The sequence below is a fragment of the Leptinotarsa decemlineata genome, unplaced genomic scaffold (genome assembly GCF_025532065.1).
Source record: "Leptinotarsa decemlineata unplaced genomic scaffold, Ldec_3_MD MMD2_P_RNA_scaffold_5, whole genome shotgun sequence".
NCBI classification, from domain to species: Eukaryota; Metazoa; Arthropoda; class Insecta; order Coleoptera; family Chrysomelidae; genus Leptinotarsa; species Leptinotarsa decemlineata.
The window spans coordinates 1,452,380-1,469,472 of NW_027412532.1; the positions used below are offsets into that span (position 1 = coordinate 1,452,380).

The 17,093-nt window shown below is 37.4% G+C and overlaps 1 protein-coding gene across 1 annotated transcript in view; it reads right to left on the minus strand.

The window, feature by feature from the left end:
* The window catches only part of LOC111517113 (max dimerization protein 1), a 471,041-nt gene extending 455,139 nt beyond the window's left edge, over positions 1–15,902 (minus strand). Inside the window, exons 1-3 of the mRNA XM_074169201.1 lie at positions 15,707–15,902; positions 15,507–15,603; positions 15,417–15,446 (exon numbers count right to left, since the gene is read on the minus strand). Of these exons, the coding sequence (XP_074025302.1) occupies positions 15,417–15,446; positions 15,507–15,603; positions 15,707–15,764 (185 nt within the window). The 5' untranslated portion in view covers positions 15,765–15,902. The remainder of the gene's footprint in view (positions 1–15,416; positions 15,447–15,506; positions 15,604–15,706) is intronic.
* Between the last annotated feature and the right edge of the window lie 1,191 nt (positions 15,903–17,093).

Sequence of the window (17,093 nt, forward strand, 5' to 3'; positions counted from 1 at the left end):
AACAGAGAAGAGACGTGCTACCGGGAGTGGAAGATGTCGTGCGGTTCTGAGATTCGCAGTAGGGGTGGGAAGCGATAGGAGGGATGAATGGAGTTGCTGAGGCAATTCTTTCTTGTCCAGGGAAATTTTGGTGTCATTTGATTCGACAAAAAGTACATCGGTGAAATCTTTCCGGTCAATTAAGTGAAAATATCTGACGGCATTTCTTGTGGAAGTAGAAAAGTGATTCCCAAATGTTATGAAATATCTTCAATACAGCATCTTATTTCACATACAAATCATCTTCATTCATATTAGAAATGACAAGCAGCTAAACCCCTCGAAGTCCCAAACAATATAAGAAGAAACACCAAGGGAGAAGGGCTAAGCATAAGCCCTTTCAAATTAACCATGGTAGCATAAAGAAAGATGATCATGAGCTAGGACTAGGACCTCCAAAACTTGGCGGTATTACACCCTTTCTCCCAATAAATACTGGTAGGGGAAGTAGAATAGTGATCCCCAAATCTTGTAAAGTATCTTCAATATAACTGTCCTTCCACATAAAAAATTATCTTTATCCATATTGAAAATGACAAGCAGCTATACTCCTCGAAGTTCCAAAGAATATAACAAGAAACACCAAGGGGGATGGGCTAAGCATAAGCCCTTTCAAATTGACAATGGTAGTATTAAGACAGATGATCATGATGGAGGTTCGAAAAACAACTGAAAGAATTCATCAATGATGAATAAGTTTCGTAATGTAGGCAAGTCTTTACGAAGTGTCTAGTAGTTGTTTTATATGAATATATACTTAGTGTCATCGATGATATGGGTAGATTTAACTCATTCGTGACATATAGTCGTAATTTTTTTAATGAATTGAATGCTTCATCTTGTGATGTTCTTCAGATTGGTGCTGAAGAAGCAATAAGGCAAGTGTCTTATTTCGAAACATCAAATGTCCGCTGTTGGAGATAACAGTGTTCCATGTAAGTGAAATTTCACCTCTTTGATTCACTATACAAAACTCAAAAATCTTCCTTTATCGAATTTGTTGCTGATGCATTTTTTATTTGAACTTTATTTCCTTCTTAAAAAAACCCTCTGCAACTTAATTGCTAAAAATTAACTGTTTTGATCAAGCTTGGAAGCATACTCATGAAAAAGTTACAGATCAAGTTACAAAAACTCAAAAACTGTCACTGTTATCATCAAATATTGTATGCCCCCAAATCTTGGAAATAACTGTAGACGATTCAATAAAAAAATCCATTTCCAAAATAGCCAACTAAAGAGTTTTATTACTTCTATTATCGTTATTATCGGAACATTTTTCATCCGCTTGTTTTGCCAATTCAATGGACGGAATTCCGGTGGAATGGATAAAAATAAACCGCCCAAACAGGCAGAATGTGAATGCAACTTTCAGTGGAATCCGGCACTTAAAATATACAAAATTTGTTTTTCTGGCATAAAAGTTAAGTCATAAACAGAAAAACTGCCCAACTTTGCCATCTCTTCGGCAAAAACCCCGCGAGAGAAGCTTTATCGGGAACTACATAAGCAAACTAAGCTCCAAGCCTCTGAACATCTTTGACAAAGCAGAGGATTTTCGGTATTTATTGAGTCATTAAGAGAACAGCACTGAATTGAATATTTGCAGAGAAATCTCCTGGAGTTTGTAATAATGGCCTAGAAAGTTTTTTCTATGCCATTCAGTTGGAAACTTTCGGTCTCGGTGATGGAATAATATGTGGAAATATAAAAAGGGAGATCAGGAAAATTGTTTTTTACGCAAACTGGGTATAAAAGGGAATTTCCATTGAGAAAGAAGTTTTATCATCTCTTTCGGAAACTTTCCAATTGAAACTGAAAGCTGGACTAATTGAAATGTAAATCTTTGGAAAATACTGCATGGGCTGAGAAGTCTACTGAATTTCTGACCTTTCATGAGTTCAGTAGAGTTTATCTGATGAGGTCAACATCTTCCAGTCAACATTTGTCAACAAAATAGCTTCTTGATAGTGAACCTCTGGCGTGAAATGGATCTATTGATAACACTTTCACAATACCAGAACAAAAGTTATTTAATTAAAAACAGATAAATATTTGGGATAATCACTAACATAGAAAAAATACATAACAAATTAGAGGTATTTAAAACAGGTAGTCGATAACAGGTAGTAGTTAGTAAATAATAACAGGTAGTAGTTGGGTAATAATAACAGGTAGTAGTTGGGTAATAACAGGTAGTAGGTAGGTAATACTGACAGGTGTTAGTTGGGTAATAATAACAGGTAGTAGTTGGGTAATACTAACAGGAAGTAGTTGGGTAATTCTAACAGGTAGTAGTTGAGTAATACTAACAGGTAGTAGTTAGGTAGTAACAGGTAGTAGTTGGGTAGTACTAACAGGTGTTAGTTGGGTAATAATAACAGGTAGTAGTTGGGTAATACTAACAGGTAGTAGTTGGGTAATAACAGGTAGTAGTTAAGTAATTCTAACAGGTGTTAGTTGGGTAATAATAACAGGTAGTAGTTGAGTAATACTCACAGGTAATAGTTAGACCACTTGGATATAAAAACACTAACATAGTGGTGAAATTTAGTCCTTAGGACGCTAACTTGGTTAGCGAAACGCGCGCCCAGAAACCGTAATTTCTGTTCTGCTTTTGGGAAAGTGTATTCAATATAATATAGCTTCTGCAGCTGCAAAAGAAAAGAGCTTAGTTTATCTGAGTTGCGTGAAAACTTATGACCTCCAGCGTAGTCAACAAATAATCCATTAATCACAATATAAGTATGTATTGTTGGGATGCCGCAGTTTAACTCATCATCAACTCCAATATTGCCTTTGAAAACTTCATATAAAACGGTCGCATAAGCCTCATCAAGTTCATTTATTGCAATTGAAAAACGAATATGTACGCCGAAGAACCTTGCGAATCAGCGTCAATTTCCTTTCATTTACAACACGTATTATTGAACAATACCAGCTGTACAACTATGAGTGTGTTGTGGACGGCAGAAAAACGCTCTTCTCGAATTTTAGGTCGCTAACCTTTCACTACGTTTGCTCGAGGTGAACAGAAGAGAGAAGGTAGAAGGTGGAGAGAACTATTGTTAACGTGATTTTCGAGAGGAGGTTATGTAGGCGTACAACTGTGGCGCCAAGAATTAGATGTGTTGTGCGTTCATGGCGTTAGAATATTGAGGTTTCAACGAAAAATTATTGACTCACTAATTTTATCAATATTTGGGAATTGTTGCATTTCTGCTTGATAACTACGTTAGTAGGTCCAGAAGTGACCGGCCCAACATAGAAAACAGGAAAATTTTGGAAAATGATTATTCATTTTTCAACATAATCACCTTGCAGCTCCATACACTTTTCCGGGCGAAACCGCTCGATACCGTTTTCATAAAGTAGCCTCAAAATAGCCAATAACTGCCGACATCACTTCTTGCTTCTCTAAATAGCCAATAACAGCCGACATCACTTCTTGCTCCTCAAAATAGCCAATAACTGCCGACATCGCTTCTTGTTCCCCAAAATAGCCAATGACTGCCGACATCACTTCTTGCTCCCCAAAATAGCCAATAACTGCCGACATCACTTTTTGTTTCCCAAAATAGACAATATCTGCCATCATTTCTTGTTTCCCAAATTGCCAATAACTGCCGACGTCACTGCTTGCTCCCCAAAATAGCCAATAACTGCCGACATCACTTCTTGCTCCCCAAAATAGCCAATAACTGCCGAAATTAATACTTGCTCCTCAAAATAGCCAATTACGACCGACATTCGCTTCTTGCTGCCCAAAATAGCCAATAACTGTCGACATCACTTTTTGCTCCCCAAAATAGCCAATAACTGTCAAAGTCACTTCTTGCTTGCAATAGCCAATAACGCCCGACATCGCTTCTTGATCCACAAAATAGCCAATAACTGCCATCATTTCTTGTTCCTCAAAATAGCCAATAACTGCCGACATCACTTCTTGCTCCCCAAAATAGCCAATAACGCCCGACATCGCTTCTTAATCCACAAAATAGCCAATAACTGCCATCATTTCTCGTTCCTCAAAATAGCCAATAACTGCCGACATCACTTCTTGCTCCTCAAAATAGCCAATAACTGCCGACATCACTTCTCGCTCCTCAAAATAGCCAATAACTGCCGACATCGCTTCTTGCTTCCCAAAATAGACAATATCTGCCATCATTTCTTGTTTCCCAAATTGCCAATAACTGCCGACATCAATGCTTGCTCCCCAAAATAGCCAATAACTGCCGACATCACTTCTTGCTCCTCAAAATAGCCAATAACTGCCGACATCGCTTCTTGCTCCTCAAAATAGCCAATAATTGCTGACATCACTTCTCGCTCCTCAAAATAGCCAATAACTGCCGACATCGCTTCTTGCTCCCCGAAATAGACAATATCTGCCATCATTTCTTGTTTCCCAAATTGCCAATAACTGCCGACATCACTGCTTGCTCCCCAAAATAGCCAATAACTGCCGAAATAACTTCTTGCTCCTCAAAATAGCCAATTACTGCCGACATCGCTTCTTGCTGCCCAAAATAGCCAATAACTGTCGACATCACTTTTTGCTCCCCAAAATAGCCAATAACTGTCGAAGTCACTTCTTGCTTGCAATAGCCAATAACGCCCGACATCGCTTCTTGATCCACAAAATAGCCAATAACTGCCATCGTTTCTTGTTCCTCAAAATTGCCAATAACTGCCGACATCGTTTCTTGTTCCCCAAAATAGCCAATAACTGCCATCATTTCTTGTTCCTCAAAATAGCCAATAACTGCCGACATCACTTCTTGCTCCTCAAAATAGCCAATAACTGCCGACATCACTTCTTGCACCTCAAAATAGACAATATCTGCCATCATTTCTTGTTTCTCAAAATAGCCAATAACTGCCGACATCGCTTCTTGCTCCTCAAAATAGCCAATTACTGCCGACATCGCTTCTTGTTCCCCAAAATAGCCAATAACTGCCGACATAACTTTTTGTTCCCCAAAATAGCCAATAACTGCCGACATCACTTGCTCCTCAATGTATTCTGAACGAGAGGAAGTTTATCAATTAATTTCCTCAACTATGGCTCAAAATTTCCAGGAAACAACTGTACCATAAATCAGGCATTTCTAGGTAAAAAGTAAGATTTTCTGGGATATAACATGTGAAAGTACAGAAAATAACAGAATCAGGATGTAAAATAACAAAATTGTTAACAAAATATCACATTTTTACAATAAATGCTGGAAATATTGTCCATTACATTCTAATAATTTGAAATGTTCTTTTGTATGCGACTTGTGGTTGCTTTTTCAAGTTCAATACACTGCACTATTCGCCGTCGCAGTTCTTCTTTGGTAGGCACTGGAGTACTGTACACCCCCATGGAAAAGTCAAGTGGCGTGAGATCGGGTGATCTCGGTGGCCAATCTAGGTCAAGCCGGGTACTTCTAGAACTGCCACATATTTTTGTTCCTTGGAAATTTCTACTTTGAAACTCGGGAGTTCAAAGTCGTGATTTTGAGATTGAGGTCGAAATTTCCTGTTTGAAGTCCGACAAGTTTCGTAACTTGAAGGGCGTAACTCTTAGAAATAAGAGCACCAATTTTATCTCTTGGATTCGTAATCTACACGTCAAAATACGCAAGTACACACAATTTTTTTTCGAAATTTGCGGGTGCAGCCTATCTGAAATTTCACCGATCATTCTAGAACGGAAAGGGTATGTAGTCTGATTTTTCTCTTCTGCCAACACTAATAACTTGTTTTGGTATTTTAAAAAAACGAAAACTCACCTGTAAATGTTCAGTTTGACAGCACTATAGCGATGATGAAGATTTTGAGTTACTGACCTCAAAAATCCTTGTAACATTAATTTCAAAAATATTTGCATATCTCCTATAGTGTGTGTATTATCGAAACATATTATTATCTACTAAAATTATGAATATTGACCTGGTATTGAGGATTTTATGAAAAAATCCGTTCAACTGGATAAACCTACTAAGCACAATATGGGTAATCTCGCTTCTGTAGTAGAAAGGCAAAGTAGATAATGGAAACATTCATCAGACATTGTGAAAATTGGTAAATTTCATTTCATTTTTCATAAAGCACTAGAGAACTTCAGAAATTTACAAAAACATATTAAAACCTCTGTATTTCGTCAGTTCGGACTTCCATTGTCTAATATAACATGAATTGATTTGAAATTCCTGAAAAAATATCAAAAAGATTAACTGAAAAATAACAATTGTATAAAACAAAAAACTGAAATTACAAAGAAATAACATACAAGCAACAACCAAACAAATAAAAATTGAAATATTAATAAAAGCTGAAAAATAAAAATTAAGAAATATTATTAACAAAAAATGAAAAATTGAAAGATTTCAAACCAAGTTATGTCACGACGTTTCGATTGTTAGTACCCACAATCGTCTTCGGGTGATAACTGGACTTATTCCTCCGAGATCTGACTATTTATACGTCATTCGAGAGCTTTCACCTATCCCCTCTTCACTCTTTCCGCTTCATTGGTTTTAGCGGGAGATAACCGTTTGGCGGGAATTGGTCGTTTTTGCTTGATTAGAGGTTTCCATATGTTACGTATCGCTACGCCAGCTTGACTAAATGCGTTGTTGGACAATATATACGCGGCTTCTTTGAATTTTCTCCTGAACCAGTGTTCCTCTTTGTGCTGGTTTCTCCTCTCTGTGTACGTTTCTTGTGCTCAGCAATACCAACTTTTAATGGCCTCTTAGTTCCACCGATGTATGATTCTCCGCACTCGCAGGGTATCCGGTAAATGCAATTCTTGGAATCGCAGCCCGCGTTTGGTGGCCTGGTTTTCGTGAGGCTGCTACGGATAGTGTCCCCAGATGTGAAACAGGTCCTGATGTTATTCCGTTGAAGGTTATTTTTGATGATGCCTTGTTCCTTTTCGAGGCCTTCCGTTGTATTACAGAGCCCAAAAGCACGGTCTAGTAGAGTGTTGATGATTCCTCTCTTAGTCGATTGATGGTGGTTGGATTTCTGGTTCAGATACTGTTCTGTGGCTAACCCGGCGGATTAATAGCCTTAGCATTAATAAATGTTGAGTTATGAGCTAAGTTATATTGACTTTTTCACGTGGTGTTTGTGAAGCACAAAGTTTAAAATCTGTTCAAAAATCTGTTTTCCGTTAACCAGCTGTCGCACTCCTACGAACGACACCCCTCAGAAGCCGAAACTTGAGCGAGCTAAGGACTAACGAGGTCTTACCTTTTAACGTGTGATTTCCAACAGGACATATTAACATGGCCAGTGTTACCAGGTCGTTTTCATATTTGGCAATAGGTTTTGTGTCGGAAAAACAGTGGATTGATACAAAAACATTAGGAAATACAGCTGCCCCTCTGAGTCATAGCCGGTGAGATGCCCCTCCTACAAGATGTGTGGAAATCTGTCATCAGTCTTGTTAACCCTTAATCCGTAGTACGTAAAATTGCAATTCCTTTTTTCCTAATACTTTATTTGTCATACACCGACCTAAACTTTACGCAGATACGATTTCTCCCACAAACCATGTCTCAGTCCGATAGCCGTATATTGTTTAGATACCCATACAACAACCCTAACCTTCAAATGACACGTTTACAAATTTCACAGCTGATTTTCAGTGAAGCAACTTTTGTTAGTTTGAAGAAAATTATTGCTTCCGCATCCACCGTATTCTCCTGATCTAGCCCCCAACGATTTTTCCTGTTCTTAGACCTGAAGAGAATGCTCGTTGGAAAAAAATTGTCTTTATTAGCCTTCGATTTTTTAGCCTCGCTGGTATTCGACAAGTACATTCGTGTCAGTTTTTTTCGTCACAAGATCGTAAATTCTCCAATCGACGAGAAAATCTCATGAAACTATTTAATCCGTGCGATTTTGTTCTATCGAAACAATTGCGAACATCCGTACATGTACGTTATTTTTATCAGAGTCGTAATTCAGCTTATCTTGGGCGTTTCGAGGGGCCCCGTTTTATCGATTCAAGTTCAGCCTTTTGTTCTGTTATCTCTGTTTGTTTATGGGAATACTGAGCTAGAGATAATCATCGCACATGACCGATACTCAAATTCGATAAACAGTTGCGAGAGGATCTGTTCTTCCCCCGCGGAAAATACAACGAATTTGTCGTCCACATCATTGGGAAGTCGAAGTTAAAAGCAGAAATAATCTTTATTCCGTGAAGAAAAACTTCCAGCTCTTATATCTCCAAGAGCACGGCCTCCAGATGAAAACGGAAACCATCGGCCAAACCATCGTGATGAAACTTGACATGTATAAGTAATTTTTCATAGAGAAGGTTTTTAGGCTATCAGTTTTTCTGTAACTCGCCAATAGATGGCGCTGTAGAACAATTTTTTGAAGGCACTGTTCTATAACGCTGCGCACGCCCAAGTTCGTTGATTCTGATTCTGTCAAAACATTGGAATGGATGTTTGTTGGTTGGTTGGTTAATTGGTTCGTTGGTAAGGGATAAACTTCTATATGGATCAACCGATCGTGATGAAACTTGACATGTATAAGTAATTTTTCATAGAGAAGGTTTTTAGGCTATCAATTTTTCTGTAACTCGCCACTAGATGGCGCTGTAGAACAATTTTTTGAAAGCACTGTTCTATAACGCTGCGCACGCCCAAGTTCGTTGATTCTGAGTCTGTCAAAACAATGGAACAGCAGCGATACAGCAACATAGTACTAGTAACATATAAATCAAACCTCGCAACACACGCCATACAAAACAAACATAACTTTCCCCCGCCAGAAAACATCAAACTCATGAAACAAGTATGGACATCTGGGAAAATCTAAACATCCATAAATATTTTCTTGGACCTGCTACAAAAATACATTGTATTTACGTAGTTGAATAAAGTTATCTATGTATCGTATCGACTTCACTATTAACAATCACTTTCGATCCATGGAACACGTTGCTCAATAGAGCAACGGGTTCCATGCAGGATGAATTTTCAAACTTTCTTTCGTGAATAGCCCCATTCACGAAACTTTTTCGTTTCAATAAAATTGAACAGGTTGAAATTGTCTAAATTGAAAGGGGTATATTTGAGGAGGGATTAGTTTTTAGGAAAGAAAGGTTTTACTTTTTTCCTTTGTTTAGAAGTTCCCACAACTTTTTTTTTGAATTTTTCTTTTCGTGCATTCTATACAAGTTTATCTGTGAAAAATAGTAATGATGAATAATAAAGACAAACACAACGAATTGGTTCATTAAGAACGGGCACAAGGATGATTATAGTGAAGTTTTCGACACAATAGATCCTGCTATTCTATGTTGAAAATTGAACTATTTTGGTTTTGATAATATTTCATTATTGTAAGTTGAGAACTGCATGAAAAATCGTTCACAATATCTTCATCTGAATAATAATAATTTCAGCCATTTACTGAGGTGCTACGGAAAACCCCAAGGCTCGATATTTAGTCCACTCCTCTTTTCAATGTACACATGTCTAATTTCGAGGATTTTGTTGGGAACTGTTCTATAATACATCAATATGCAGATGATACTTGTATATAAGTTTTCCAACTGAATTCATATTGCAAAGAATCAATATGATCAGTGATGATTTATTCCTCGCATAATCTCGAGTCGAACGTAAGAGGAGATAATAAAAATCTACTTGGTGAACCAGTGCCTACTGTCAGGAAATGCAAAAACTTAGGTATCTGGTTGGATAGAGACATGATATTTACAAAGCATATTGTATTTTCAATAGGCATGTATTGTTTCAGCACACATAGATTAACCCTGAACATGGTTTGATACAAAACCGAAACGCTGGGTCAATTTGATGGACAGAATTTTGAGAGAACAATAATACTGATCACCCTTCTGGAACAAAGTATGGAAACCGGTCATCAGCTCGGTTCTAAAGCAGCGATCCGTTCAACAAAATTATACAATTTCAGAAGAAAGTTGTAATGATACCCCCTAAATAAAAATCATAAATGACGGTTCGGAAACCCATTCATGAAAATGTATAAACTATTACTGTAATTATCAGACGAACATGCATAATAGCCTCTATTTCAAAATGCAGATACGACCTTTTTTTGATGCGTAAATTATAGCTATTGAAACCTATATGTGATAGCAAAGTATCGTATTACGTTGAATATAAACTTTCATTCGTCTGTAAGTGCACGCAATAATACCCTCAATCATTATAAATGTTTTTCATGGAAGCTGGTCGTCGATGGGATTTCATTCACATTATTCATAGATATTATGGTAATTATATTATTTGAAGGAAATTGGCAGGATTGATAGTTAGTGGAAATTTTAGAGAAAGTCGGTCCATTTGTCGGAAATAGAAATCATTCACAGGGAACCAAGGTCAAAATTACGATGTTCTGCAACGCCGTTTTGAATTAGTAAGATTTGAGTTGAACGTTGATTCCATAGTAGAGAGTGTTTTTGTGAGGGGAGATGTTTGTTCACTCAGGCTGTTTGTTAAAAGAGTGAGGTGATGGCTAAACTGAAGGAAGTTAAGTCCGATCTGTACCACTGAAGCTTCTACTTGAAAAGCTTCCAAATTCCATGCGAACCGAACATGTCGAACAAATAAAATACAAAACACCTGATATTCTCCTCTCAGTCTCTCTAATTGCCCCCGTAAGAGAATCAGACCACGCAATTATTTCTAAGTTTCTTGGAACAGCTTTGCCAGATGCAGAAAATGCTTTCGATTTTAAGAACTTGTCCATAATATGAAAAATCTAAATAATAATTCAAGTTGGCAAGTAGCAATTACTGATAATTTTTGAGCATGCCTGCAGATTTCTACTGATAAAATTCTCAACCTAGCAATCTCGTAAAAATGGGTGCAAAAATCACGGAACTATAAAAACCAGAGAATATCTAATGAAAAATAAGAAGAATGACAACTGAGGTGTTCTAGATTCATTCAAAGATCGAGTCGTCTTATGAATCTGTGTCTTCCCAGCTTCAAAAGTGCTACCCTTCGTTTTCTTGATTTTCAAAAACATTAGGACGTATGAAATCTGAGTTCAATAGCCAACTTTTGATGTATCTGAAAAAAGAAACGTGGGAAAAGTCTCAGCATACGTATTATTCTGTTTTACAATTTTCATGCGGATGGGACAACCTGCAAACGCCGCATTAATATGCTTTTTGTTGTTCTTCTTCTCCTTTTTCCAGTAATGGCTTCAGCTGCCAGGGCTATCCAGCCAGGAGTTCCAAAATCATGTTACTACAGGTGGAGTCCACACTGAAGAGGATCTGAGTCGAACCCAAACCCCACCTGGGTTTGCGCTAAAACAAAGCCATGCTTTTTGTTCTGACTATTGTTTTGACAAGATAGCTGTTCGTCGCACTTTGAAACCAAATGTCAATCATAAAAATTAATTTTCCTGCCACACAGAAAATTATTTGCATCAGTGCTAAAATACTATATAGACTCGCTAAAAGACTAGTCATTTTTAGAACTGAAATCAATGTTAATCGTACTTATGTCGCAATCGTGAATTGTTGAGAGGTTCACCGAGCGTTCGAGAACAATAATTTCATTATAAGTGGTGGTGATTGGTTTTCGAGACGAGAAGGTTCGTCGAACAAGCTCTCACTGATATACTCTTATCGCGGGTGATTCATCTAGTACTTACATTTCGCAGCGAGAGTTGGAGATTGTTTGGCATTGAGAAGTTTGAATATGAGAATAATATTATCGGTGAAATGACACAAGAGAATGATTCAACCATTTTTTGAATTATCATCGATATTTTTGGTGATGGATTTTTTTCAGTTCCTACAATCGGAAGAATGAAAAAATTGTAATAGAGGGCAACCATTTCAGTTTATTTTGATAGATTACTAATTCAAAACATTCTCCACCAATTAAATTCAGTATTCATCAATAATCTGTCGTCTTTTTTAAGTTTGTCTATCAAAAAAAGATTCCAAAGAAGAGCTAAGAGGGACATACTTATTTCGAGGTTTCGGAGACTAAAATCTGCCTCAGATTTCACATTTGTAAAAAATCAAACATAACTTTAACATTTTCTCTTTGTGTTAACTTCTTTGACAGATGTCGATTGAGGTTTGAAATGTGAAATATGTCAATTTTTGTCGATTGACTTTTGAATCGTTCTATGTATTACAGTGTTATGTGGTGATACTACAATTTTTCCAAGATCAGTATCTTTTTTCAAGATGGAAACCGAACTAAGATCCACTTCTTAGGAGCTTAGGTCTGGAAATGAGAATTAACGATGATTCTTTGAGCTTACGTCTCTTGTCGTGTGGTTCATTGGCAATCATTTTCATTTTCTATTCAACTCGGTGCCGGTGGTTGTGGAGTCGGTAATTGTTGAGTTGGTGGTTGTTGAATTGGCGTTGCTTTCTGTAGAGTCACTTGGTTTTCAACCAATCTACGAACAAATCGGGATAATTGTTCTCTTCCAATGAGAATTTCTTTTCTTTCTACTAATGAGGAGATCGCAAGGCATTGCTAACTAACCACTGCTTACAACCAAAGTTTGATGGTAATTCACCAAAAAAGATGAGGATGATCTGAATGCCTTTTGATTCAATGCAGGAAAATATACAAACTTGATGTACCTGGGTCCAACTAGTTGTCATTTGTTTTTGTCCACTCTAGGTCTTTTTTTCATAAATTTTCAACAGTTGTCTTACAACTAATAAGGACACCTAATCCATGTTCTAATTATCTGAAGCAACAAAAACTCGCTTGGCAAACATATTCACGATTTATTAGTCCACTTTCAAATCTCGGCGAATAAAATTTGGCCTTAACCTTAACATTAATTCCAAATTACTGATTTAACCTTCGCCCAGACCTCAACATAACTATCACTGTTCGCGAATAAATCCCAAACAAAACAAACCCGTATAGATAAATCGTCGGTGGATTTTCGGTGAATATTTATTTTGATGCGATAGGAGTGCCATTAATTTTGATCCTGTTTTAAGCAAGTAATCACATGTAAGCAGAAAACGAGAATATTCTTCCATTCACTGTTATTGTTCTGAGATAAAAATGTACCGATTTCATCGTGTTCATGAACCATAAAGTAAATATTGAGGAAACTCGGCTTATGAAATAACACATCGCTTACAAGGAAAGCAACAGAATTTACATACGATAATCCCGTGTATCTGAGCGCAATTCATATATATGTCAGTGAGACAGTTCCAATACCTCCATTTGTGACTAAAATAAATAAACTTGACATACTGCAGACATGACTCGATCTATACAATCAACCAAGTTGTCTGGGATGTAAAACATGTGTGAAATATTTACGAAATTTTTGGTTTTTGAATTCTCGATGACTTCACCGCTATCTTCCATCTGCAATTCAAAGTAGACGTTCAGAAATAATTCCGAACTAACGCAATATTCCGTAGAAATTTCAAAACGAAATGACATTCTGACATTTTCTTTGTTTTCCTTGAGTTTTGTAGCGTCACTTAGCGGCAGTTGTCCTCTCGAAAATACGTTGGGAAAAATAAGAAGAATACAGTTGCTCCAGAAATGTTTCGTTTGAACATACGTGTCTTATAGAGTCGCCATGTCTTTGAAACACTGAAGTCTCAACTTTATCTTAGGCGTCCCATTTTTTGTTGAATCTGTCATTTAAAAAAAATCTGAACTCACAAGGAATCTTTATTTCTCTGAATTGATACGCTCATAGTAAATGGTGTAGTAATGAAGAAGAAAATCAGTTTGATCTTCCTCTTGAAGATGATCACTTGGTGATCGAAACACGTGTCGAGGTGTTGAAATAACGGTTTGGTGTTGGGAAAAATTACAGTAATATTCAGTAAATCTTATTCATAAAGCTGATTGTCTTTCTGATAAGAGATTTAGCGGCAGTGATCCGGTTTGTGATCCAGTTGTTGCAAAATCCTCTTCTGAGATGCTTTGTAAATGTAGTTATGCTTTAGATGGCATTACTGAAAATGTGGTATTTCGATTTTCGTGAAAATTCGCCTTAAATCAGCAGCAATTCAGTTAGTTTGAGAAAAGAAAGTGTATGAAATCAAAGAAATTACTTGTGAAGAATGTTGTTGTACAATTCTTGAGGATTCGATGGGAGTTCGTTTCAACAAAAAATAATAATAATGAAGCACCATCAAAAAGGAGTTTTGATCGTGGAACAGTGAATTTTATCAAGGCTACCAAAATCGGTGGTGATTCTGAATGATATCGATGTTCGATATGATGAGAAGAAAGATTAGCATTTGACATATTGTGAGATGAAAGTGTCCCTTGGCATATCAATACTTCAGATCCTGCATGGAAATTCAGGTATGAAAAAGAATTTGAAAAAAAAACAACTAGGGAACTACGAAATCAGTATATAATATATACGTACAAGTGACGAAAAGTTTATACATTCGTATGAAGCGGAGATTAAACATCTACTTTTTGATTATTTCGAGATGAACCGGTTTCCACAAAAGTTCAGAAAGCACTTGCAAGAAGGAAAATGATCGCTTAAGTAAATCTTCGGCTTCGTTGAACATATCGTCGTTATTCTTTCAAAGGATAAAAAAATTGTTATCGCTGAATGGTAAACAATAATTTGTTTGCCAAAAAAATCTACAAGGTCGCACAATCTTTCAATATAATAACCAACGTCAGGTCCCACGCAGCACACAGGTAATTGATCATTTGAAGGAGAAAAAAATTCGGAATGATGGCTCATAGTCGGTATTCTCTTCATTAATCGCCTAACGGCTTTTTTGTTTTCCTGTTGAAACCATCCATAATCATGTTTTTGAGATACTAAATTTGGTTCGGAAAACTGTTTCGAGAATTGGTTTCAATACATGCAAAAGTGTATCAATGTCGAAGATGAATATTTAGAAAAACAAATTTGTTACAAACAAAAATTACAATGAAAAGTTTCTACAGGAGTTTCAACGGAATTTTATAAGGCGTGAGTAGAAGCAACTGAAAGTCCTACAACTGAGCTACGAGTCCAAAAATCCTCCATCAGTGAACGAGTTAATGAAGCAAAACAGTCTGGCCAACTGCCTAACACCACGTCCTTCGTTTTCCGAATCGCGAAAACAAAATTATGCAATATTTTCGTGCACTCAACCTTCCGAACGCTATTAAAGTAAACCCCGTCGAATCACAAATTAGGCGAACCTACTCTCTCATTACAGAAGTTAAACTGTAAATAGGATGATTACTATAACTGTTGCCAAGCAAAGCAAAGTATGTGTCGACCTTGCATAAAAATGCAGCAGCATCACCTTGAATCGAACTTTAGCACGGGATCACTGTTTTTTTTTTTTACACTCCGCGCACAGACACTGATAATCCAGGGAAACTCACCTATTTTTCTCCAGCTCGTTGTGGGACGTCCTGCAACAATGAAAAAAGTGGGGTTAGAGGACACGCTAGTTCAAGAACAAAGGAACGTACCTGTTCCCCTGGGATTTTTTCGTCTTGGGCCTTTTGGAGATCCGGATATCGTCGGGAAACCGCAGAGTGGAAGCGTACCCATGCTCTGCCTCTGCTTCTGCAACAACAAAACAAACCATCAGTCGAAAACAACACAGAAACAGCTGATCGAGTTGGCGCGGATTTCAATCGCAAGCCGCGTTCCGAACGACCTTACTGACCTCTCTCCCTTCGGGCGATATATTCCGCGGCTTCTAGAAGCGTTTCGATGGAGTTCATGTTAATAAATAATTCGACAAGGTGCTACAAAGTCGCAACTCGCAACGGAGACACTGTCACACACTAACTCTCGACTCGCGCCGACTACAGACTGCCGACCGAATTATATCGATGTATCGCAGTGGTCGTGCGGCCGCGTTTACTTGCGCGAGAGGCGCGGTGCGCTGACGGTTCCGCGGTTTTTCTTTCGCGACACCGTTTTTGCGTGCGGCTGTCAATCGGTCAGTTATTGCAACATCGATTGAGGCGTCATTAAAATATAGTTTTATTTCTGGTGAGTAGACTGGGTTTGTTTACTTACACAGGCCAACGATGAAAAAACTTTTTCGCTTAAAACCAGCGGGGGCTCGTCAGAGGAGGCAAGGGAGGCTTAGCTTCCCCATTAAATTTGAAGCTATTCATCGCAATAAATCAAAAGATATTGACAAATAATTATGATTATTTTCTTCTAAAAATGTTAGGATATCATTAATTTACCATTAATTTTCAATATAAATACATAATATGCCCGATAAAACACTATGACTCACTACAGTGTGGTAGTACGTACCACACTAGATCCTGCATCAACAAACGTCAAACGCACCGCCGATGTACGAATAACGATTAAACCATCGACCCGAAATGATAAATGCCATACATTGCAGGGGAGCCAAGCCTCCGACCGCTTTAAAAAACACAAGTTCCGCGAGACCGAATCAACCAGACACATACTTCCTGATTTGTAATTTCAGTGGCGGAAATTATAGCGTTAGAGGAGTATAGCGTTAGAGGAGGCTAGCCTCCAGTTGGTATGATAAATGCGATTGGTTGACCGACTCCATTAAACGAGAAAAACGTTTTTGTTGGTCTGAAACGTGGTCTAAAATAGGATACTCCGATTTTAAAAAATTACCTCGTTCTACTGAAAGACATTTTAAATCTGAGGAGCATTTATTTTCGCTTGTAAATTAAAATTGTTTAGCAAACAAAATATAGCAACAACTTCAGCTACAGCTCAAAAAAGGGAATACTTCATTTTAATAATCAGGTTAGGAAAAATCGGTCGAATTACGTATTTTGCTTTGAATAGGTGCGGTACCCCAAAAAAATTTCGCATCTCCGGCGGGTTTTTCTGTGTGTATATAGCCTTTAGCCTCCCCTGTTCTCCAATGCACGAGCCGTCACTGCTTAAAACACCATATTATTCTGTTTTTTAGGGTGCTAAATCCAAATATGACACTCATTAAACTGTATCACCCACCATTTTTTCACATTTGCACATCAATATATTAAATGTTTTGATTTATTAGAGAATTTAACAGCTTTTATATACTACAAATAAAATTG